Source organism: Danio aesculapii, chromosome 4 (assembly GCF_903798145.1).
Source record: "Danio aesculapii chromosome 4, fDanAes4.1, whole genome shotgun sequence".
NCBI lineage: Eukaryota > Metazoa > Chordata > Actinopteri > Cypriniformes > Danionidae > Danio > Danio aesculapii.
In genome coordinates, this window is record NC_079438.1 from 48227035 (window position 1) to 48250604 (window position 23570).

The window sequence follows — 23570 nt, forward strand, 5'->3', positions numbered from 1 at the left end:
TACCAAACTTGTTCACAAATCAATAAACAAGATTGATTGATTGATTGATTGATTGATTGATTGATTGATTGATTGATTGATTGATTGATTGATTGATTGATTGATTGATTGAACATCAGTCGTTTATTTAAGTCAACAAAAAATTATGTTCGTCTGTTATTCCTATTTTATTTTAGGTAATCAACAACACAAACTTTAATTATTCATTCATTCATTTATTGTCAACAACCATTTATCGTTAAACTTCTAATCGTTAAAAATAAAGCATTTATAAGTCCACGAAGAACAACAACTGTTAATTTAAACCAATTTATTTCACATCCAATTTTTTATTTAGCTACAAAAATGTTTAATAACAATGTTTTTTAACAACAAAAGTTATTTATTCAAACAATTTTATTTAACAACCAGTCATTCATTCACCAATCAACAACGATTTCTTTATATTTAATCAACAAATGATCATTATTTGAAGAGTTAAGATGCAAAAAACTGTAAATGCCGTCTGTAATTTTCCTCTAAAATTAGCATTTTTATCAGGCTCCTGTGTGTATGTTCCGTAATATCACTTTTATGGCAAAGAATAAGTCCTTTTCCTGGTCTTTAAAGTTAAATATCTCAACATAAGCAAATGAGGCTGAGAAAAATGTTCATTATTGATGAAAACGTTAGAAGGCACTTAGAGGTTTTTGCATCAGGAACTCTTCATTTATTCATAAACCAATCAACAACAAATGTTTCCTATAAATTTAATATACATATTTTTTTTATATTATTTTTTCATTTATTATTATTATTATTATTATTATTATATACTATACTTATATACTAGCCAGTTCAGACCTCTAATATTTTTTCTTTAAATCACTGAAAGGAATCTGTAATCTATGCGTGTCCTGAAGCAGCAGATGATCTCTTTTCTTGATGTTCAACTTCATCTCTCACTCTCTTTTTCTTTTCTCTTGTCTCTGTGTTTTTGGCTGCATTTGTTCTGCACATCTGCACTTATTTTCGAGTGCAGACCTGCTGCGTTGGAGTTGTTTTCTCTCCCGTGAGCTCATCTGTGTGTGTCTCTCTCTCTCTGTCAGGTCAGTTTCTGTTGGAGGAGTCTCGTCTGGCAGAGGCAGCGGTGATGGCTCAGAAAGCTGCAGAGCTGGACAATGAGGAGTTTGATGTGGTGTTCAGCGCTGCTCATATGCTCAGGTGTGTGGATTTCTGTCAAACCATGAATAGCTATCAGGAGAGTAAATGACCCTCCAGCTGAAGCCTATTCTGCTAATTCCACTGCTAATTGACTAATCAGTGCATGAATGTATTGACTTTAATTAACTTAATATATTTAAAAGTTTGGTTAATTAAATGTTCTAACTCGAATTAATGTGAAAAAAGGCAACAGAGTCCTATAAGAGAAATTAAACTAGCATTACTCAGTATGTAATGAGTCTGTAGTTCTCAATCACCACCCCTGCCCTGCACATTTTGTATGTCTTCTTTACTTAACAGAAATGATTCAGATCATAAGTTCATTACCTGATCCTCCTGTGTCAAATAAGAGAGACATACAAAATTCTGAGGACTGCAATTGAGAATCACTGGATTAAATAAACTGAAACATTAAAGAGAGTTAAAATAATGTAGTGTGTTCATTTAAGTCTAATAGATTTAAATGAACCTTATCATTTTCTCAATATCTTCACGTTATTAATCTCAGGGTTCAAGGGTTTCTGCTGGCCCGATTGGACCTGTGGTTCAGATTTTTACTTGCCCTGCTAATATTTCCACTGGCCCCACCAAAAAAAGAAAAAGTTAATTGCTATTTCTTAGCCACATATATTAAATAATGTGTCACAAAATAATGTCTGTGAATCTAGAATTTAAATATTATAAAAATGTTCAAATGTTACCAGTAAAATATAGCAGTATGGAAAATGTGCAGGTATTTTATTGCTAAACAAAAGGTGGCTGACTTAAAAGTGACGGCAAACTATGCAAACCATCAACATCACTTTAATTATTTTGTTGAGTTGTACCCATGTAAATGTTTCCACAACGTTAGAAACGGACGTTTCTTTTAGCCTCATAATTTGATGTTGCGGTCATGTTGCCAACTATTAAAATTTAGTGACAAGGCAACACTGCCAGTAACAAGTCTATCTACTGTCCCGAGCATCTCTCACGCTGGGCCCGGGCCCTTGGGCAGTCCTTATTGTTGAGCCCTGAATCATATTTATAATAATTTGCAGGTTATAGATGTAAAAACATTATTTACAATCATATTTTCAAACACTCTTATTATTGTGAAATGCTTAACAAGTCATGTTAATAATTAATCATTATAATTTACAGTTAAATTGATAGTTTTTGTGGGCTTGAATACTGTCAAGTTGATGAATTTGTCATTGTTGATTACAAAAATTTGTATAATAATTGACTTTATTATTTTAAACATGAATTATTGTCAAATGTGTTCTGTTGCTAATAATAATAGTCAGTAGCCATGGTTATTGTCATATTATTGTGCTATTTTATTATTGTGATTTTAATTTAAAGGCTTTAATAATGTGTGTATGTGTGTTTGTTTACAGACAGGCCAGTCTTAATGAGGAAGCTGAAACATATTATGGCAAAGCAGCTGATTTAAGACCTGATGTAAGTAGTTTCTTTAGCCATTTTATTACATGTTAGATATTAAGTCAACTTGCAGAATTACTGAACATTTACAGTAAATGTGTTTTTTTTTTTGCAAATTAGGCCCACACAAAATTGTGTGCGCAGATTTACATAGATTTCTAGCCCATCGTTGATTCTGTTTATTTACTTGTGTAAATATGTGTACATTTATATTTACTCAGTTTTTTTATTAATTTCAGTAGAATTTTTGACTAATATGAAAATGTTCACATAATTTATTTACAATACAGTTTGTAAAGTCATATTTTCTGTCTTTTAGTAGATATATTATATAGAAGACTTGCTTTGTTTACCAAATAAAGTGGATCTAATTGGATTTGCATTGTAAACATTAAATACAAGTTAAAAAGGTATTACTTTTTAGGTCATATGATAAGGTTTTATTTATGATACTCCCAAAATCATTCCGCTTAAATCCGCAGATTTTTAACAAATTTCTGCACAGAAATAGCTAACAATGTCAGCAGATTCCATCTGGCCCTACTTATGATTACCTGATTTATTGACACCTTGTTTCTTAATTTTATAACCGTCTTTATCCTTTTTCTCTCTTTCTGTGTCACTCTTTGTTGTTCTCCAGCATCCGGCAGCTCTGATGAATCTCGGTGCCATCCTGCACCTCAATGGGAAGCTGAAGGAAGCTGAGAGCAACTACCTCCGTGCGCTGCAGCTCAAACCAGATGACCTCATCACTCAGTCCAACCTCCACAAACTCTGGAACGTCATGCAGAAACAGGGTCTGAGAGCCACCGGCACATGATCACATTCAGCTGTGGATGTCTGATCTTATAGACATGGATTTCTGTGCCGATTCAGCTCTTGTGGACTGATCTTGGTGGATCTGGTCAAACTTGAACTGACTGTTCTGGAGGTAGACAAGAAGCCATTAAGAATGTAAAGAATACTACAATGCACAGACAAAGAAGAAGTGTGTTTATAAGGATTTGGATGTTGTTGTTTTTTCTGAGAGCACTGACCTGATTGCATTTACACAAACTGAAACAAAAATGCCTTTTGGATTTGACATCGCACTCATGATGTTTTTTTTTTCATAAAGAACTTTGAAAAAAACCTAAATGGTCATTTTGCATACGTTGAATATGCCTCCTTTTAATTTATTGTTGATAAATCAGCAGTTTTAATAATATAATTATGGTTGTTAATAGAATGTGTAATATCAGTCATCCCCTTTTCAACACTTTTATGAAGCACTATTATGTTCGTTGACTGTCTTGATCATCGTTTTTTTTAATATCTGGCTTTTTATCAAGACATTTAAGAAGAAATAATAAAAATATCTGTTCAACTAACAAAATCTTTAAGACATTTCATTATGAGAAGAACAATAGGCAAAGCAAGGCAAGTTTGTTTATATAGCACATTTCATACACAATGGTAATTCAAAGTTCCTTACATAGCCAAAGAATAAAACTGATTAGGAGAATTAAAATGATTAAAACAGATAAAAACCGATTAAAGTGTGTTAAAAACAGGTTAAAGAAGAATGAAAAGAAAAGAAAGACATAATAATGTGATCTGCCAGACGTAACACAGTGCTCATTCAGTAAATTCATTAAGTGTTCATTCATTAAGTGTTGATACGCTACATCAAAATCTTTCAATAGTATGTTTCTGCACAACAGAAGAGCCTAAAACGCATTTGCTGGATGCTGTTGTTTCTGATCTGTGCAGTAGGGGGAGAGGTGCGGTAGAGTAGTGCCATATAATAAGTGGTCCTTGGAATGTGGGCCTGAAACAGCAGACTCTCTAGCCCAGGGGTGTCCAAACTCGGTCCTGGAGGGCCAGTGTCCTGAATAGTTTAGCTCCAACTTCCTTCAACTCATCTGCCTGAAAGGTTTTAGTATACCTAGAAAGAACTTGATTAGCTGATTCGGCTGTGTTTAATTGGGGTTGGAACTAAAATATGCAGGACACCGGCCCTCCAGGACGGATTTTGGGCACCCGTGCTCTCAGCTTTAGCAGCTCATTTGCAATGTTTGCTGCCCTCTGTAGGAAGATCAACCTATTGCAGACTATTCCACCTATGCTTTGACGCCTCATATTTAGAATAAGTAATGTTTTGCTGCCATCTTGTGGTTAACAAAATCATTTAGTGCATTCAAAAAAGGCTGCTAGTCTGTTTAAACCCCTAAAATAAAAAATAAACTTAACATACAAAAAGACGCCAGCTTATTGAAATAATATGCTATGTCTGAATAATACGACTATGCCAAAATAATTACAGATAATGTACATTTTGAGAGCAGATTATGTTTTGTAGTCATTAAGAAATGCGTATACCTTTACAGTTTGTAGTTAAAGAGAAACATTATTTTAAAGTACTATACTTTATTTATTATTTATTTATTTTATTTTTGTGTCCACTTATTAGTGTGCATCTCAGCAGGTGTTTGGATCTGATGTTGTAAACACTCTTCCTCTCTCTCGCATCTTCAAAGTCTCATATATGTCTATTTTTTGCTTCTGCCAGGTGTGCCTGTGTGTGTGAGCCCTCAAGGAAGTGTCTGTGGGGGAGGAGGAGCAGTAATTAATGATCTGATGTATTATATAGTGAAAATCTGAATTCCCTCCTCTGATTTGTCGCTGAGGTTGTTTGATGATTTCCTCTGTTCTGTCTAATAAGGTAATGATGAATGTGATTGGATGTTTTTCTGTCTGGTTTTTTTTCTTCACTTTGTAGTTAAAGGTTTCTCCCAGCTCCTGTGTTTCTTTAGTGAAGGAGTAGAAGACAACTGGGTGATAGTTATCCAACTGCTAGTAAATCTTAAGAACATGGCAAGATTTCTGACACACATTATTCTTGTTTCGCTTGTAAAACCCATCAGAGACGGTAAGCAACATTATCCTAGGATTGACAGAATGACATTTTTTACTGGGTTTATGCTTTACTCTGGGTTCCTGTGTGTTTTTGATTTACACATTTGACTTAACTTACAAAAGTATGTAAATAATCATTGTGTTTTTTGTCCGTTCATTTCTCTCATTGTTATTGCTCAATATTTTAGACCATGTGAATGTGAGGTTGGTTGGTGGTCACAGTCGCTGTGCTGGTCGAGTGGAAGTTTTTCATAGAGGTCAGTGGGGAACAGTGGGTGGTCGTTTCTGGGATATGGCTGATGCTGCAGTGGTGTGTAGAGAACTGGGCTGTGGAGAACCTGTAGATGCTCTGGGTGACGCTCACTTTGGACCAGGATCAGGAACGATCTGGATGAGTAATACTATTTGTAGGGGAACAGAATCCAGCCTGAAGAACTGTGGGTCTGTAGGATGGGGTAAACATTACAGTGGCCATAATGAAGATGCTGGAGTCATCTGCTCAGGTGAATTAAATAATTATTCCCTTCTGTTCAATCCCCTCAAATCCATATTAAATAATGGTAATACTTTATTTTGATGAGTATTAGTGGACTGTCTGCTTAATCTCTGCTGATACTGCTCCTTCAACAGACCTTTAACTGACTATAAGACACTTTGCAAGTACATGTCAACTTACACTAACCCTAACCCCAATCTAACAGTCTACTTATAATCTAATGAGAATAAGTTACAATGTAACTTAAATTCTACAAACAAACCATCAAAATAAAGTGTGACCTAAATTATCAACACAGTCATGTAAAAAAGTACTGTATGTAGATGTTAATTAATTTGCTTGTTAATCTCTGTTTTGTATGTGATGTTGTGTTGTGTTGCATGGGTGTACCATTGGCAATAATTTAAATATACATTGTATGGTTTTTTTAAATTCCAAAAATCATTAGAATATTACAAAAGGATCATGTTCCATGAAGACATTTTGGAAATGTTCTACCATAAATATATCTAAACTTACATTTTGACTAGTAATATGCAAAGCTAAGCACTTCATATAGACAACTTTAAAGGCATTTTTTTAAGTTTGGATCTATGGTTTTAAACCTCATATTCCAGAATTTCAAATTGAATTTTAATAAAGTGGATTTTTAATTCAGAATTTTAATTGTTTATTGATCAAATATTGTCCAGTTTAAACCACACGTACAATTTAAAGTTTGTTTATTGTGCTTTGAGTTGATGCATAAATTTCAGTGTCAAAATATATACACTACCAGTCAAAAGTTTGGGGTCTGTTATTTGTTTATTTATTTATTGTTTATTTGTTTTTGTTTTAAGAAAATTATTCTGTTCATCAAGGTGGCATTTATCAAATTTTTTGTTAAATACTTGTTTATTAAATATTTATTTATTACTTATTGCATGTAGTTTCAAATGAAATTATTACTCCAGTCATTGCTTTTACCATTAATAATAATAATAATAATAATAATAATAATAATAATAGTTAATATTAGATTGATTTCTAAAGGACCATGTGACTGAAGACTGGAGTAATGAAGCTGAAAATTCATCTTTAAAATTACTGGAATAAATTATAAAATTAATTATAAACTACTATTGAACAGTTATTTTATAGTGCAATAACATTTCACAATTGTACAATTTGTTCTGTATTTTTGATTTAATAAATGCAGCTTTAGTGAGCAGGAGAAACTTATTTTAAAACATTTAAAAGTCCTGCTGACCTCAAACTTTTGTATATAGTATATATATTCTTTCACCTAAGGGAGCTGGCCAAAATTAAGCACGTTTTATAATGCAAGCATTTTGAAACCGCTATCCATGCCTTTGTAACCACCCGCCAGGACTACTGTAATGCATTTTATTTTGGGGTGAGTCAGTCCTCTATTTCTCGACTGCAACTCATTCAAAATGCAGCTGCGCATCTTTTAACTGGCACATGCAAATACGAGCACATCACCTGGGTTTTATCTTCTCATCCCTGCTTGCCTGTACATTTCAGAATATATTTGAAGTTTTTGTATCTTTTTTATCTGTTTTTAAGTGTCTGCATGGTGCTGCACCTCTTTAACCCTTCTGAGCTTCTCTGTCCTTGCACACCTTCTCGTTCGCTCAGATCCTCCTGGGTGTGCCCAGGACCAGTTGAAAGCTCAGAGGGAATCGGGCTTTTGCTGTGGCATTGTGGAATGGACTGCCTCTGTATATTAGACAAGCCTCTTTTCCATTACTGTTTTTAAATGTCTTCTTAAAACCCACTTGTTCAATTAGGCTTTTAGCACAGCATAAGATGTTGACATGTTTATTTATTTGTATTTTGAAGTATGTTTTATGCTTTGTTTAATTCTTTATTGTTAGAACTTTGGTAAACTGTGTTGTTTTAAAGTGCATAAATAAAATTTAATTGAATTGAATGTATGTAACTGTGTGTTTTAAATTTGTGTTAGCAAGTTGTGCATTGTAGTGTGTACCATTTCTTTCATGAATATCTGTTTATCTGATATGATGACCACACAGTTTTCTCTATATCCATGATAAAAAAATCTTTTAGCAACATATTTCAATAGATGTTTGTTGTCTTACAGAAGTCAGGCTGGTTGGAGGTTCTCGCTGCTCTGGGAGGTTGGAGATCCTTCATGATCAGACGTGGATGTCAGTGTGTGATGCTGCCTTTGACCAGCAGGATGCAGAGGTTGTGTGTAGAGAGCTGGACTGTGGGGCTCCTGTACAGGTGCTGAGAGCAGCTGCTTTTGACAAAGAAAAAACACTCAGATGTGGACACAAGAGATTCATTGCAGAGGAAATGAGTCTCAGATTCACCTCTGCCCAACATCACACACACACAGCTGTTTACATGGGCACACAGTTGAACTTCTGTGTAATGGTACATGATAGAACAAAACAATTTAATAAAAATAAAAAAAACACACATTTGAAATGGTTTACTTTTTCTTACTCTCTCACACACACAGACTTAATAAACGTGAGGTTGGTTGGTGGTCACAGTCGCTGTGCTGGTCGAGTGGAGGTTCATCATAGAGGTCAGTGGGGAACAGTGTGTGATGATGGTTGGGATATGGCTGATGCTGCAGTGGTGTGTAGAGAACTGGACTGTGGAGAACCCATAGATGCTCTGGGTGATGCTCATTTTGGACCAGGATCAGGACCAATATGGATGAACAGCTTGATCTGCTCTGAGTTTGAGTCCAAACTGAAGAACTGTGGAGCAGAGGGATGGGGAAAGCACAGCAAATGTAACCATGACAAAGACACTGGCGTCATCTGCTCAGGCATGCTGAAGTTAATCTTCTAGTGATGATAACACTGATAATCTCATTATCTAAACTCTCCATTGCTTATTATTTTAGAGGTTAGGCTGGTTGGAGGTTCTCGCTGCTCTGGGAGGTTGGAGATTCTTCATAATCAGATGTGGATGTCAGTGTGTGACACTGCCTTTGACCAGCAGGATGCAGAGGTTGCGTGTAGAGAGCTGGACTGTGGGGCTCCTGTACAGGTGCTGAGAGCAGCTGCTTTTGACAAAGGAGACACTCAGATGTGGACACAAGAGATTCACTGCAGAGGAGATGAGTCTCAGATCCACCTCTGTCCATTTACATCAAATGAAACCTCTTGTTCTCATGACAGGAGTGTTGGACTTGTGTGCACACGTAGGTCTACATTTTGCTAGCATTGAAATTATTGGTATTATTTAACATAGTCCTCACATGACTTCTTTTAATCTTGTATTACTGTACTCTAAATGCACTAAATAAATAAAAGTCATAATTTAGTAGTACATGAACACTGTTTTTGCATTGCTTCTTCTTTAAAATAAGACTTAAAGCTAAATATTAAATGTTCAGGTTAGGTACAAGTGTTTTGAAACATGTTTGTGAAAGACAACCAAATATGAACTAGCCAGAAAGTGTTGCTGAATCTGCATCCCAAATACAAATCAAGCAACATGTTAATTACACATCGAAAACACATCAATGTCAAATGATGAGTGCCACATCGTGACATTGTATTGCAAAACTGTATTTGTCAATGGACCAAGCAAAATTCTTCATGCTATGACTCCTTTAACAAGTTGTAAAAGTTTATTTTTCTTGTGGATAATTTTGGATTTTCATCCCTATTTCTCTGTGCTCTGCTCTGTTTTTAATATTCAGAAAGTTTGAATGTGAGGTTGGTTGGTGGTCACAGCCCCTGTGCTGGTCGAGTAGAGGTTCATCACAGAGGTCAGTGGGGAACAGTGTGTGATATTGGCTGGGATATGGCTGATGCTGCAGTGGTGTGTAGAGAACTGGGATGTGGAAAACCTGTAGATGTTCTGGGTGATGCTTCTTTTGGACCAGGATCAGGACCAGTCTGGATTTCAGGCTCATTATGTACTGGATCAGAATCAACACTGAAGGATTGTGGATCAATAAAAATGAACATTTATGACTGTAATCATGACAAAGATGCTGGAGTAATCTGCTCAGGTGAGATGCTTCAAACCTAAGAAATAACATCCTGTCTGTGTATTTTTAAACTGCTCGTTTGGAAGCCTAGAAAGGGTTTAACTTATCCTCATCCTTTATTGTGTTCCCATGCATTTGACCACAGGCCACATCATACCAGTTGTTTGAGGGTAACATAATGTGAAACCTTATTTCTAATGAGTAGTTGTAGTTTTGTAGTTGTACTCTTGTAATTGTTTTAGATTTTCCCCTACGCACATGACTTCAAGTTCAACTAAACTGCGGGTCTCCATCTATACTCATGAAAATATTTGCCGGTCTACAGTAGACTTCACAAACTCTTTGAGTAGTTCAACCTCTCCAAAAATTACACTTGGAGGACTCAAGTCAACTCATGCTGAGTTGGACTGTGTCTTGTCCCTTTTCAATTCTTTCAATACTTCAATATTAACTTGCTGCACAGCAATGGCTTGAGAAAATGTCAGACAATATCTCTGAATGTGCTTTAATAGAAGCCAGGAGGACCTCTTCAATCAAGTCAGAGCACTCACTCTGGTCTTCCAGGCTCTGCGATTGGTTGGGGTAATTGGGGGGGGGGGGGGGGGTTAAAAAAAAGAAAAGAAAAATAAATGTGTAAAGCTCCTTCAGATGCAGCCTTGAAATGCTCACTTTGCTTTCCGGCCAATGAGGGAAATAAAAGATTTATTCTGGACTAGGCTATACTATTCCAGGATATTTGGAATATCCAGGAAGGCCCGGGTAAAAGGAGCCATATTTCTGATGGCTGTATGCTCTCATTTCCTCTAACAGGACCATGAGGGGCTTTGGCTTCTGTAGTGGCTTGGCTTCCCTGGTTTTGTGGCATTTTACAAGGCAGGACAGGCCAGCAGTTCCAAACTAGTGCTGGCATTGTATGCTCCCAAACAAGAAATGGATGTGATGATATAGCAGCTTTGACAGCACAGATATCCCTCACTACTTCCCTCCTTGAAATGAGCAGAAAGCACTGGCTATTCACTCCCTACACCTATGGGTACCTTTAGTGCCTTGAAGGTGATAATATTAAAAAAATGAAATGGTCAGCACAGATTCCTGATCCAAACCTGATTAAAATCTAGAGTTTAATAATAGTAAATTGGTAGAAATTTGCAAAGATTATGTTGCAGGCTATGTATATGTCTTATATGTTGATACAATGAATGACTGAAAGTTAATAGCCCAAAAGATTATGAGCTTCTTTCTATAGATATTGGCTTATGAATCCTCCTGCTTATCCAGATGTTAGGCTGGTTGGAGGTTCTCGCTGCTCTGGGAGGTTAGAGATCCTTCATGATCAGACGTGGATGTCAGTGTGTGATGCTGCCTTTGACCAGCAGGATGCAGAGGTTGTGTAGAGAGCTGGACTGTGGGGCTCCTGTACAGGTGCTGAGAGCAGCTGCTTTTGACAAAGGAGACGCTCAAATGTGGACACAAGAGATTCACTGCAGAGGAAATGAGTCTCAGATTCACCTCTGCCCATCATCCTCACATCCTCACAACTGCACCCATGATAATGATGAAGGGCTACTTTGTGCCGGTAAGATTTCAGATCTTCTTTTTGTGGAATCACTTCATTAATAACCTCGTACCTTCTTTTTCTCTTTATGTATGTCCATCTCCCTTAGATGCGATGAATGTAAAACTGGTAAATGGTAAAAGCCCCTGTGCTGGTCGAGTGGAGATTCTTCATAGAGGTCAGTGGGGAACAGTGTGTGGGGATTTCTGGGATATGGCTGATGCTGCAGTGGTGTGTAGAGAACTGGACTGTGGAGAACCTGTAGATGCTCTGGGTGATGCTCATTTTGGTCAAGGGTCAGGACCTGTCTTGATGATTGTTACATTATGTGGTGGATCAGAATCGGCCCTGAAGGACTGTGGCTCATTTGGGGCAGGCAGAATTGACTGTGATCATACAAAAGATGCTGGAGTCATCTGCTCAGGTGAATAATTGTATAAGCTTTCTTTCTTCTTTCTTCACATAATGAGCACATATAGTCAAAACCTGCAATCATACAGTGAGAACTGAGAACAGACAGTCACAGCTGAATTTCGAGCTGTGCAGGAGGTCAAACAAGGAATTAGTCTGAACTGACTACCAGAAACAAAAGAGTTAAGAAAGCCCAGTTATCAAATGTATGCAGAAAGTTCAGACACTGGATAGAATGCAGCACAGAAGAATGAATTGAATAAAAATTTAATTATGGCAAGAGTGCTGGAGCTGCATGAAACAGACATAACAAAACTCAATTCTAGAACTGATAAAATATATTAGGTAAAACTAGACCGCAGTCATTTAAAATGCAAGGATGCAACCTTTTTGTGAATGGTCCAATTTACTGTATATATATATATATATATATATATATATATATATAATATATATATATATATTATTATATAATATATATATAGATAGATAGATAGATAGATAGATATCACAACATTTACATTTTTACCCTTGTATTTCATGTGAACAGATCATAAACTATCTAGACTTGTTAATGGATCTCACTTATGCTCCGGGATGTTGGAGATCCTTCATGATCAGACATGGATGTCAGTGTGTGATGCTGCCTTTGACCAGCAGGATGCAGAGGTTGTGTGTAGAGAGCTGGACTGTGGGGCTCCTGTACAGGTGCTGAGAGCAGCTGCTTTTGACAAAGGAGACACTCAGATGTGGACACAAGAGATTCACTGCAGAGGAAATGAGTCTCATACTTCTGTCTGTCCAACATCTCTCAAATACAACTGTACCAGTGGCCGCATACTTGGACTGATATGCTCTGGTTAAGAAGCAATAATCATTGTTTCTTTAATTGTTTATTTTAAAAAGTATTTAAATTATTTTCAAATGGAAAATATAGAAAATATTTTTTTACTGACCTCTATTTTTTGCACAGGTTACACTGATCTCCAACTGGTAAATGGTTCAGACTCTTGTTCTGGAAGAGTGGAGCTTCAGTATCTCAGTAAATGGGGTACATGTGTGATGCATGCTGGGATATGAGAGCTGCCAGTGTCCTCTGTAAACAGCTGAATTGTGGGATTGCTGTGTCTGTTGTGGGATCAGACTGGTTTGGAGAGGGAAGTGGTGAAATCTGGGCTGATGTGTTTGATTGTGACGGGAATGAAACAAACTCTCCGAATGTTCAATCTCTTCATGGAGTCGAGCTGAACGTTCTCATAGACGAGATGTTGGAGTCATCTGCTCTAGTGAGGACATTTTATTAATAATATATTTACATGGATTACATTTATTATTATCTTAATAAACTGCCTCATGTTTATCTTCAGACTCGTCTCTGGCTCTTCATGAGGGTCTGGTGCGGTTGTCTGAGAGAGACAGTGTGAGGGGCAGGTGGAAGTTTTGATCCAGCAGGTCTGGAGGAAGGTTCTGCTGGACTCCTGGAGTCTCACTGAATCCTCTGTGGTCTGCAGACAGCTGGGCTGTGGCTCTGTGCTCAACTTCTCGGGCTCCTCTTCATCCAGTCCTGAACACAGTCATGAGTGTGTGATGGGCTTCCAGTGCTCTGGGAATGAAGCTCATCTGGGGAACTGCAGCTCTCCACAAACTCTCAACTGCAGCTCCACACAACAGCTGTCGATCACCTGCCTTGGTGAGAACAACAACATCTGGGCAGATTCTGGAGTTGTTCCTGATCAATAATGTGTTTCTCTTTCTCTGAATATCAGGCCGCGGGTCCATCAGGCTGGTGGGTTCTGGGGGAGACTGTGCAGGGAGGCTGGAGGTTTTTCACAGCGGTTCATGGGGGACAGTGTGTGACGACTCCTGGGATATTAAAGATGCCCATGTGGTGTGCAGACAGCTGCAGTGTGGAGTGGCCCTCAGTAACCAGCAGGTACCAGCCTGGTTTGGTCCTGGTTCTGGACCCATATGGCTGGATGAGGTGGAGTGTGAGGGGAATGAGACATCCCTGTGGAGCTGCTCTTCTCCAGGCTGGGGAAAACATGACTGTCTACACAAGGAGGACGTTGGAGTCGTCTGTTCTGGTAAACAATAGTCAGTTATGAAAATGAGTTATTCTTTAACATTTAAAATCTAATATATGTTTGGTCTATATCTTATATACAAAAATTTTAATGGATGTGATTGAATGAAAGTTCATATTTCCATCTAGAGTTTAAAGAGATCAGGTTAACTGAGGGCTGTAAAGGGAATCTGGAGGTTTTCTACAATGGATCCTGGGGAAATGTGTGCTGGAATCAGATGGAAACTGACACAGCAAGTGTGATCTGTCAAGAGCTGAACTGTGGAAGATCTGGTGCTTTGTCTGTTTCTACATCAAAACTGAAATCAGCTCCTAACTGGCTGGATGAAGTCAAATGTCGACCACATGACTCTACTTTTTGGCAATGTCCATCGTCACCCTTGGGATACAACAACTGTAATGAAGATGAAGTGGCCAAAATCAGCTGCTTAGGTAAGACTGCTGCTATTTTTAACACTAGAAAGACGATACTTATACATTAACATTCATTCAATCATTAATTTTCCTTCAGCTTAGTCTCTGATTTATCAGAGGTTGCCACAGCCAGCTATTCCAGCATATGATTTACAGCCATATGCTTTTCCAGCCGCAACCCAGTATTGGGAAACACACATACAATCTCACATTCACACACACACACTCATACACTACGGGCAATTTAGCTTACCCAATTCACCGATAGCGCATGTCTTTGGACTGTGGGGGAAACTGGAGCACCTGGAAAAACCCACACCAACACTGGGAGAACATGCAAACCATACAGAAAAGCCAACTGTCCCAGTCGGGACTCGAACCAGCGACCTTCTTGCTGTATAGCGATAGTGCTAACCACTGAGCAACCGTGTCACCTCTACATCAACATTAATGCACAAAAAACAAAATATGTACAAAATGCAAAAACCTATTATGCATTTAACCTATTATTACAGAACAGGAGAGTCATGAGTCCCCTCGAAGCTCTCTAACATGCTCCACATATCCCCACCAGAGACAGTGTTCAGGTAGATTATAACATGTAAATAAAAGTAAAACGTGTGTATACACCTTATACACACAGGTGAAGTTGCTCTGACAGAATTTTGTAATGTGTGTGTTTTAGCTCATGTTCCTCTCAGACTGCGTGGAGGGGACGGTCGGTGCTCTGGGAGGCTGGAGGTGTATCATAACGCTGTGTGGGGCTCAGTCTGTAATGATCTCTGGGACATCAGCGATGCTCAGGTGGTCTGCAGGCAGCTGGGTTGTGGAGCAGCACTGAGGGCTGATGGGAATTCAGCCTTTGGTGCTGGTGAAGGTGCTGTGTGGCTGAACAGAGTCCAGTGCAGAGGGAATGAGCTACACCTGTGGGACTGTCCTCTCTCCCTGAACAACCACACTGACTGCTCCCACAAAGAGCACGCTGGACTCACCTGTGCAGGTCACTGAAAAACACTGAGGAATATTATTCATTTACTCATTTTAGTGGGTATGATATTTGTTCATTTGAAATTAGTACTTGGCATGGTTTTAATGTGTTTATGTCTGTTTTGCCAGATTTGTCTGGTGTCCCAGGGTCCACACCTCCTGCCAAAACAACACCAGCTTCTGGTCAAGTTTCAACACAAGTACATCCCCCAGAAACTCTCCCAGTCCCCCAAGTGCTGCTGATTGTACTGGGAGTTGTGCTCTTACTGCTCTTAGTGCCGCTGCTTATCCTGATTCAGCAGAACAGAGTGATGAGGAGAGGTAGGAGAGATCCAGAGACTGTCATATTGTGTCTTCTTCAGTGTGTGATCAGTCATGTGTTGTGAACTGACAGCAGGTTTGTGTGTCTACACTCACAGCTCTCTCTAAGAGGAGACACAGGACCACCACTGAGGCCGTTTATGAGGAGATTCAGCACACACACAAACATTTCACTCAGAGAGGTGAATAATATTAATGGAGTCACTGAGATCAGCAGAATGATCATTTTCAGAGTGCAGTTAACTTCACTAATTTATGTTAAAGCAGAGTTGCAGAAATATGTGTAGAAAGTGAAGGATTTAGGGGTGCTGGGATTTAGGGATGGTTTAAATTTGCATCATTTAACTTTAACCAAATTAATTATCTTTAAAGTTACAGTTACACAAAGAATACATTTCAGTGTTTATTGTGTTTGTTTGCTTTTGTTTATTACAATATCAGCACCTGTAATAGAAGCCGCAGCTGACTACTGTGATGTCGTCAACACCGAAGACTCAACAGGTTAGTGAATTTGTGACAGATTACTTATTGTGCTAAAAATTATTTAACCATTTGTTAATTAACCAAATCAGTTTGTTTTTCTTCTTTGCATTTAACCCCTCTAGAAGAAGAACAAATCATATCAGAGAATTATGATGATATCATCACTGTTGGACTGAGACATCATGCAACAGGTTTATTTGCAACTATTCATATTAGATTATGCATGAATATTTAATGTCTATTCAATTATAATTCTATAATATACTTTGTGTTTAATTATTTTGTGTATTTTGCCATATATATTTTGACTACATTTTACTTTGCTACATGTGTATATATATATATATATATACTGAATACAGTGTACAGCAAAGATATAGATTGAATAGTGTATCGATACAGAACTGTAAGACTGGAACTACATGTCCACATAAAAAATATTCATCAACTTCTTCCTCTGTTAATTTCACACCTTCAATATATCTGATGAAAGGACTTCATATGTTTTCAAATACATGCTGTTTAGCTTTTAGTATGTAGGCTATTTTTTACTAATGGCAGGCTTGACAACATCTGTCTTATCCATTGAGTAGTGTTGGTCTTTGTGTCTTTGTCCATAGCAAAGCTACTCATTTTTTGGCATAAAGCAAGCTGAGGTCTATAAATACTTGTTCGCTTTTACTATAGTTTGAGTTCTGGGTATAAGCCCAGCAAAAAAAAAGCTTTGGGTCGAGGAGGATTTGTTTTGAAATGATCTTTTCACTTATGACTCTTATCGCTTCCCAAAATAATTGAATCTTTGTACACTGTCAGTGAAGGTTTATTTGTGTCTTTAATTATACTTAATTGTGTTTTTGTATTTCAAATTTTCATTATTTCATTGTAGATGATGCATCAGAAAGCTATGATGATGTTGTCATCATAGGAACATTCTCCAAAAATAAAGCAGGTGTGGCTTTCTTTTCATTCAAAACGATCATCTTCCATAAAATTATTTGCTATATTTTAAGGCAACACTGTATTTATTAAGTGCATTGTTAGTTTTCCACCATGTATATTATGACTAATTGATATTTATATCAGAAGCTTCTCTGGAAGAGTATGACGATGTGATGACTATCAGTGAAGAAGTGAGAGATCTGTTTGGTAGGCTATTGTGACCTGCATCACCTCACACTTCTCTCAACAGACATAATAATGCAATACAAACATAGTGCCCATGTTACTTAGTGTATTGATAAATGATGTCTCTTATTTATTAACGCAATATAATTATTTTGGGCAGGATTCTGTATGTTTATATGTTTTATAATAAAATTTATTTACATTTAAGCAACTGTGGAAACTTGCATGAAATGCAAAGAGTGCATTGCATTAAGAGAAAGCGTAACTAAAATATATTTTTCTGAAATACGTAATGTAAGTAGGAAAGGTTACATATAGTTGTGCAGAGATAACATCAAAACTCTAAAGAATAATTTTCTGTGAGTTCCCCAAAGACTCTCCTAATGTTTTTTTTCCCTCTTTAATTTGTGAGAAAAAATACCTTTGTTAAACACTACTGGAAAGTACTTATGTTTTACTCTAAAACACAAATAGAAACACCTATATTGCAATCATGAATTTTGAAATGGTTGTGTACATTTCATAATGTGTGTTTTTTTTTTCTCTCTTTGTTGTTCTCAGCATCCGGCAGCTCTGATGAATCGCAGGGCCATCCTGCACCGTAACTGAAGGAAAGTGAGAGCATCTGCCTCTGTGCATTGCAGCTCAAACTAGATGACCTCATCACTGCTGTGGACATCTGATCTAATTAGACATGGAATTCTGTGCTGATTGGACTCTTATGGTCAGATGTTTGTGATTCTAGTTAAAATTCTCTAGAGGTAGGGAGAACAGTAAAGACCCTTAAGAATGTAAAGAAAATTTTGCACACTGTGTTCATAAGAAACTTTTAAGATTTAAATCTCTCCATCACTCATTCCTGATTCTTGCATAAAGGCCTATTATGTTTTGGATAGCTTTGATGATTATTTTGTTTAATAGGGCTTTTTGTCAAGACATTTTAATATAATAAAAATGTATTTTCAACCAGCGAAAGTCATTCAGAATTTTCATTATAATAAAACCCAACAATTTCTGCATTAATGTTGATAGTTTTTATTTATTTATTTATTTATTTATTTATTTTATGTTTTAACATATTATCAAAATGTTAAGAAACCAATTTGCAGTGTTTATTGCTCTCTTCTTGCACCCCATATTTAGAATAAGTAATATTTTGCTGCCATCTTGTGGCTAACAAAAGCATAAAAAAGAACTGTTAATTGATAAATTATTTCATTATAGTTTAAATCTGATTGATATAATAAAAAAAATTTTAACAGTAAGCATAAAACACTAATAAGGGGCAATTTATTTGAAATATTCTGACAGAATAATAAATTACGCCAAAATAATTAAAATGGGCACACTTTTACACAAGTTATGTTTTTGTAGTTATCATTAACATATGCTGTATATTAAAGCAAATTTTAATACTTATTTTCTATAAATTAAAGACAAATATTTGTTGGAATGTGTTTTCTTTATGACTTTTTAAGTTTAAAGTATGAAGTGTCTTCTTATCAGTGTGTGTATCTCAGCAGGTGTTTGATTCTGATGCTGTAAATATCCTGGAGTACTTCCTCTCTATGAAATCTTCAAATGATGATTAGTGACTGTTTTTTGCCTCTGGCAGGTGTGTGTGTGTGTATATGTGTGTGAGCCCTCAAGGAAGTGTCTTGATATGGAAGAGGAGGAGCAGTCATCTCCAGCGCTGACGTTCTTTTGATATATTTGGTGAATATCAAGAAAGCCTGCTCTGATTTGTCGCTGAGGCTGTTTGATGATTTCCTCTGTTGTGTCTAATAAGGTAATGATGAACGTGATTGGAAAGATTTACAGCTCATGTCTTTAAGGGGCTTGTAAAGAAAAAACTTGTGCTGCATTTGAGCTGATTATATGGTGGCATGTGTCATGGAGAAAGAGATCATGAAGGGTTTGATGCTTATGCTTCTGGAAATCATCACCGCAGGTAAGTTTATATATTATTTGGGTTTTTATACATTTTTTTATAAATCATTTCAGTTCAAACTTTTTATGCCAAATGTTATCTAAAATGATCAATATGCTTCTTGGAAGTTTATTTTATTTTTTGTTTTGTTCTCTAATCATTGTTTTGTAAATGGGAACAGTCGCTGTGCTGGTCGAGTGGAAGTTCTTCATAGAGGTCAGTGGGGAACAGTGTGTGATGATTGGTGGGATTTGGCTGATGCTGCAGTGGTGTGTAGAGAACTGGACTGTGGAGAACCTGTAGATGCTCTGGGTGATGCTCACTTTGGACGAGGATCAGGACTAATCTGGATGAGTTATGCCGTGTGCACTGGATCAGAGTCTACACTGAAGAACTGTGGCTCCACAGGATGGGCTAAAAATAGCTGTGATCATAGTAAAGATGCTGGAGTCATATGTTCAGGTAAACTTCTCATCCCTAAATAATAAATGAGTAATAATAATGATCCATTTATAAGATAAGTTTAAATGATCTTTGTTCTTTCAGAGGTCAGGCTTGTTGGTGATTCTCGCTGCTCTGGGAGGTTAGAGATCCTTCATGAGCAGACGTGGATGTCAGTGTGTGATGCTGCCTTTGACCAGCAGGATGCAGAGGTTGTGTGTAGAGAGCTGGACTGTGGGGCTCCTGTACAGGTGCTGAGAGCAGCTGCTTTTGACAAAGGAGACGCTCAGATGTGGACACAAGAGATTCACTGCAGAGGAAATGAGTCTCAGATTCACCTCTGTCCAACGTCACCATTATATAAAATCAATTGTTCTCATGACAGCTATACTGAACTTGTTTGTGCAGGTTGAAACTGCTTTTGACTTCATATTCAACTAGAACCCGAATCACTTCTAAACTTTAATTCATTTTCTTTGTCTATTATACAGAAAGTGTGAATGTGAGACTTGTAAATGGTATCAGTCCCTGTGCTGGTCGAGTGGAGGTCTTTCATAGAGGTCAGTGGGGAACGGTGTGTGAAGATGACTGGGATATGGCTGATGCTGCAGTGGTGTGTAGAGAACTGGGCTGTGGAGAACCTGTAGATGCTCTGGGTGATGCTCACTTTGGACCAGGATCAGGACCAGTATGGATGAGTTATGTTGTGTGCACTGGATCAGAGTCTACACTGAAGAACTGTGGGTCTGTAGGATGGGGTACAAGCACATGTAAACGTAATGGCGAAGCTGGAGTCATCTGCTCAGGTAAACTGAACTATACAGTACCTTACTCTTAAAGGTTATACTACTCTAAATAAATTAAAATGTTGTACTATATCCGCATACGAAAATGCTGCTTTGATAATGTTGCTGTGAAATAGAAGTGACGGACACATTTAAATATGAGGATATATAGGTTGATTCTGTACATGTATATAACATGATTCATTCGTGTTTATGTCACCATTTCATCTCTAGTTTAAAATCAGACAGCAAGTTTGCATCCACTTATTTTTTTTTTAATAGAGTGCTGCTATGCTGGCATTGGTTACATTTTGAAAAAATTTGGGTTGTATTAACCCTGTGTTTGGTTAATTATGGACAAACCCAAACATTGATTACAATTTTTTTTTCAATTAAATTTAAAAAGCATTTTTTAACCCAACTGTTGGGTTTGTCCCTATTTGACACAACATTGAGTTAATACAACCAAGTATTTTTAGAGTGTAGACCTGCAGGCACTGTCAGTTGCCAATTTATGTATTGAATGTAGGATGGGGAGGCACACATTTTCTCTGCCTTATGTGCATCATGAGCATTTACAGTATATTCAGTTCTCTAAGCAGTCCAGGCTCAAACAGTAGCAGTTTGTATGCTTTAGTGGATGCACAAAGACCTACTTATGTCTACGCAAAGAGAGCTGGTATGTTGATGCTTTTGTTTTTATTGCATGGGTCTCAGATTGTGGAATGAACCCTTTAGAGGGTTTATGCTTAATCCACCTAAGCAGTGGGTTACTTTTGGGTGTGGGGCAAAGGAGATCTACAGAATTCAAGAGGTTAAATATATTCATTTATTAGATTGTGGACAGTATGTAGTTTGTATTTTATTTTTCTCTTTCCAATAAATAATTTAAATTATCTTATTTCAGAAGTCAGGCTGGTTGGAGGTTCTCGCTGCTCTGGGAGGTTAGAGATCCTTCATGAGCAGACATGGATGTCAGTGTGTGACGCTGCCTTTGACCAGCAGGATGCAGAGGTTGTGTGTAGAGCTGGACTGTGGGGCTCCTGTGGAGGCGTGGGAGCTGCTTTTGACAAAGAAGACGCTCAGATGTGGACACAAGAGATTCATTGCAGAGGAAATGAGTCTCAGATTCACCTCTGTCCATTTATGTTATCATCATCATCATCATCATCATCATCATCATCACATGAAAACAATTGTTTTCATGAAGACAATACAGAACTTGTGTGTGCAGGTCGAAACTACTTTTCAATTCATATTCAACCAGAACCTGAATCACTTAAGATGTAATTCTCATTGTCGCCTCGTCTTTCATTGTCTTTGTTTATTATCCAGAAAGTGTAAATGTGAGACTTATAAATAGTACCAGTCGCTGTGCTGGTCGAGTGGAAGTTTTTCATAGAGGTCAGTGGGGAACAGTGTGTGATGCTGGCTGGGATATGGCTGATGCTGCAGTGGTGTGTAGAGAACTGGACTGTGGAGAACCTGTAGATGCTCTGGGTGATGCCTATTTTGGGGAAGGATCAGGACCAATCTGGATGGATGTTTGTTATGTACTGGATCAGAGTCTACCCTGAAGACCTGTGGGTCATCAGGATGGGAGAAACATAACTGTGATCATAGTGGTGATGCTATAGTCATCTGCTCAGGTAACTGTTCAAAACATAATTTTAACCTGCAGTGATATTATTTTTACATTCATTGAGAACATTACACATACCAGTATTTTATGAAAAAATAAAAACTGAAAATGAGTAAATTATTTGTGAATTATTCTGTTTAGAGGTCAGGCTGGTCGGAGGTTCTCGCTGCTCTGGGAGGTTAGAGATCCTTCATGATCAGACGTGGATGTCAGTGTGTGACGCTGCCTTTGACCAGCAGGATGCAGAGGTTGTGTGTAGAGAGCTGGACTGTGGGGCTCCTGTACAGGTGCTGAGAGCAGCTGCTTTTGACAAAGGAGACGCTCAGATGTGGACACAAGAGATTCACTGCAGAGGAAATGAGTCTCAGATTCACCTCTGTCCAACATCAACATTATATGAAAACAATTGTACTCACAACGACAGTGTTAGACTGTTTTGTGCAAGTAAGAGCTGGAGTTAGAGAGAAGATAATAGAAATATGTATTTTATAATTTTACTTGACATATCTTTTTTATTAAATTCATTTAGATGCAAGGAATGTGAGGTTGGTTGATGGTAACAGTCCCTGTGCTGGTCGAGTGGAGGTTCTTCATAGAGGTCAGTGGGGAACAGTGTGTGAGGATGACTGGGATATGGCTGATGCTGCAGTGGTGTGTAGAGAACTGGGATGTGGGAAATCCATAGATGCTCTGGTGGCGCTCATTTTGGACCAGGATCAGGACCAGTCTGGATGAATACTTTAAGTTGTTATGGGATGGAATCTACATTAAAAAGCTGTGGAGCAGCAGGATGTGGCCGACACACCTGTGGTCATAATGATGATGCTGGAGTCATCTGCTTAGGTGAAGGACAATAGCATATTTGTATTGATAAATGTCATAAATTAAATTAAGTCTGTGTTATACAATTTATATATATATATATTATATTATTTTATTTATTTTATAACAGATCATAAACAGTCCAGACTTATTGAGGGATCTCATCTGTGTTCCGGGAGGTTAGAGATCCTTCATGATCAGACGTGGATGTCAGTGTGTGATGCTGCCTTTGACCAGCAGGATGCAGAGGTTGTGTGTAGAGAGCTGGACTGTGGGGCTCCTGTACAGGTGCTGAGAGCAGCTGCTTTTGACAAAGGAGACGCTCAGATGTGGACACAAGAGATTCACTGCAGAGGAGACGAGTCTCACATTTCATTCTGTTCAATGTCACAATCCCACAAAAACAATTGCACAAATGCCAGTAGAGTAGGCCTGATATGTTCAGGTAAAGAATTAATGTACTGTATAGGGTCCCATTACTATAATCTCTCAAATGTGTTACTGTACAAAATTTGTCTCTCTACATTGTTTGGCATTATTTGGCAGCTCTTTAATTAA

The 23570-nt window shown here is 37.6% G+C and overlaps 2 protein-coding genes across 2 annotated transcripts in view; both read left to right on the top strand.

Moving 5' to 3' along the window:
• The window catches only part of tmtc2a (transmembrane O-mannosyltransferase targeting cadherins 2a), a 51951-nt gene extending 47993 nt beyond the window's left edge, over positions 1 to 3958 (top strand). The window contains exons 10-12 of the mRNA XM_056455878.1: positions 1089 to 1203; positions 2586 to 2649; positions 3272 to 3958. Of these exons, the coding sequence (XP_056311853.1) occupies positions 1089 to 1203; positions 2586 to 2649; positions 3272 to 3451 (359 nt within the window). The 3' untranslated portion in view covers positions 3452 to 3958. The remainder of the gene's footprint in view (positions 1 to 1088; positions 1204 to 2585; positions 2650 to 3271) is intronic.
• Positions 1 to 23566, top strand: part of LOC130223542 (uncharacterized) — a 160987-nt gene extending 137421 nt beyond the window's left edge. Inside the window, 29 exon segments of the mRNA XM_056456383.1 lie at positions 5720 to 6032; positions 8133 to 8302; positions 8305 to 8431; positions 8520 to 8837; positions 8916 to 9219; positions 9736 to 10034; positions 11292 to 11400; positions 11402 to 11589; positions 11678 to 11992; positions 12530 to 12838; positions 12953 to 13033; positions 13036 to 13185; positions 13188 to 13265; positions 13347 to 13385; positions 13388 to 13685; positions 13747 to 14063; positions 14192 to 14494; positions 15162 to 15497; positions 19488 to 19814; positions 19869 to 20171; positions 20255 to 20569; positions 21456 to 21782; positions 21884 to 22096; positions 22099 to 22197; positions 22332 to 22628; positions 22720 to 22881; positions 22884 to 23033; positions 23143 to 23457; positions 23559 to 23566. Coding sequence (XP_056312358.1) covers positions 5720 to 6032; positions 8133 to 8302; positions 8305 to 8431; positions 8520 to 8837; positions 8916 to 9219; positions 9736 to 10034; positions 11292 to 11400; positions 11402 to 11589; positions 11678 to 11992; positions 12530 to 12838; positions 12953 to 13033; positions 13036 to 13185; positions 13188 to 13265; positions 13347 to 13385; positions 13388 to 13685; positions 13747 to 14063; positions 14192 to 14494; positions 15162 to 15497; positions 19488 to 19814; positions 19869 to 20171; positions 20255 to 20569; positions 21456 to 21782; positions 21884 to 22096; positions 22099 to 22197; positions 22332 to 22628; positions 22720 to 22881; positions 22884 to 23033; positions 23143 to 23457; positions 23559 to 23566 — 6570 coding nt within the window.
• Positions 23567 to 23570: the final 4 nt, after the last annotated feature.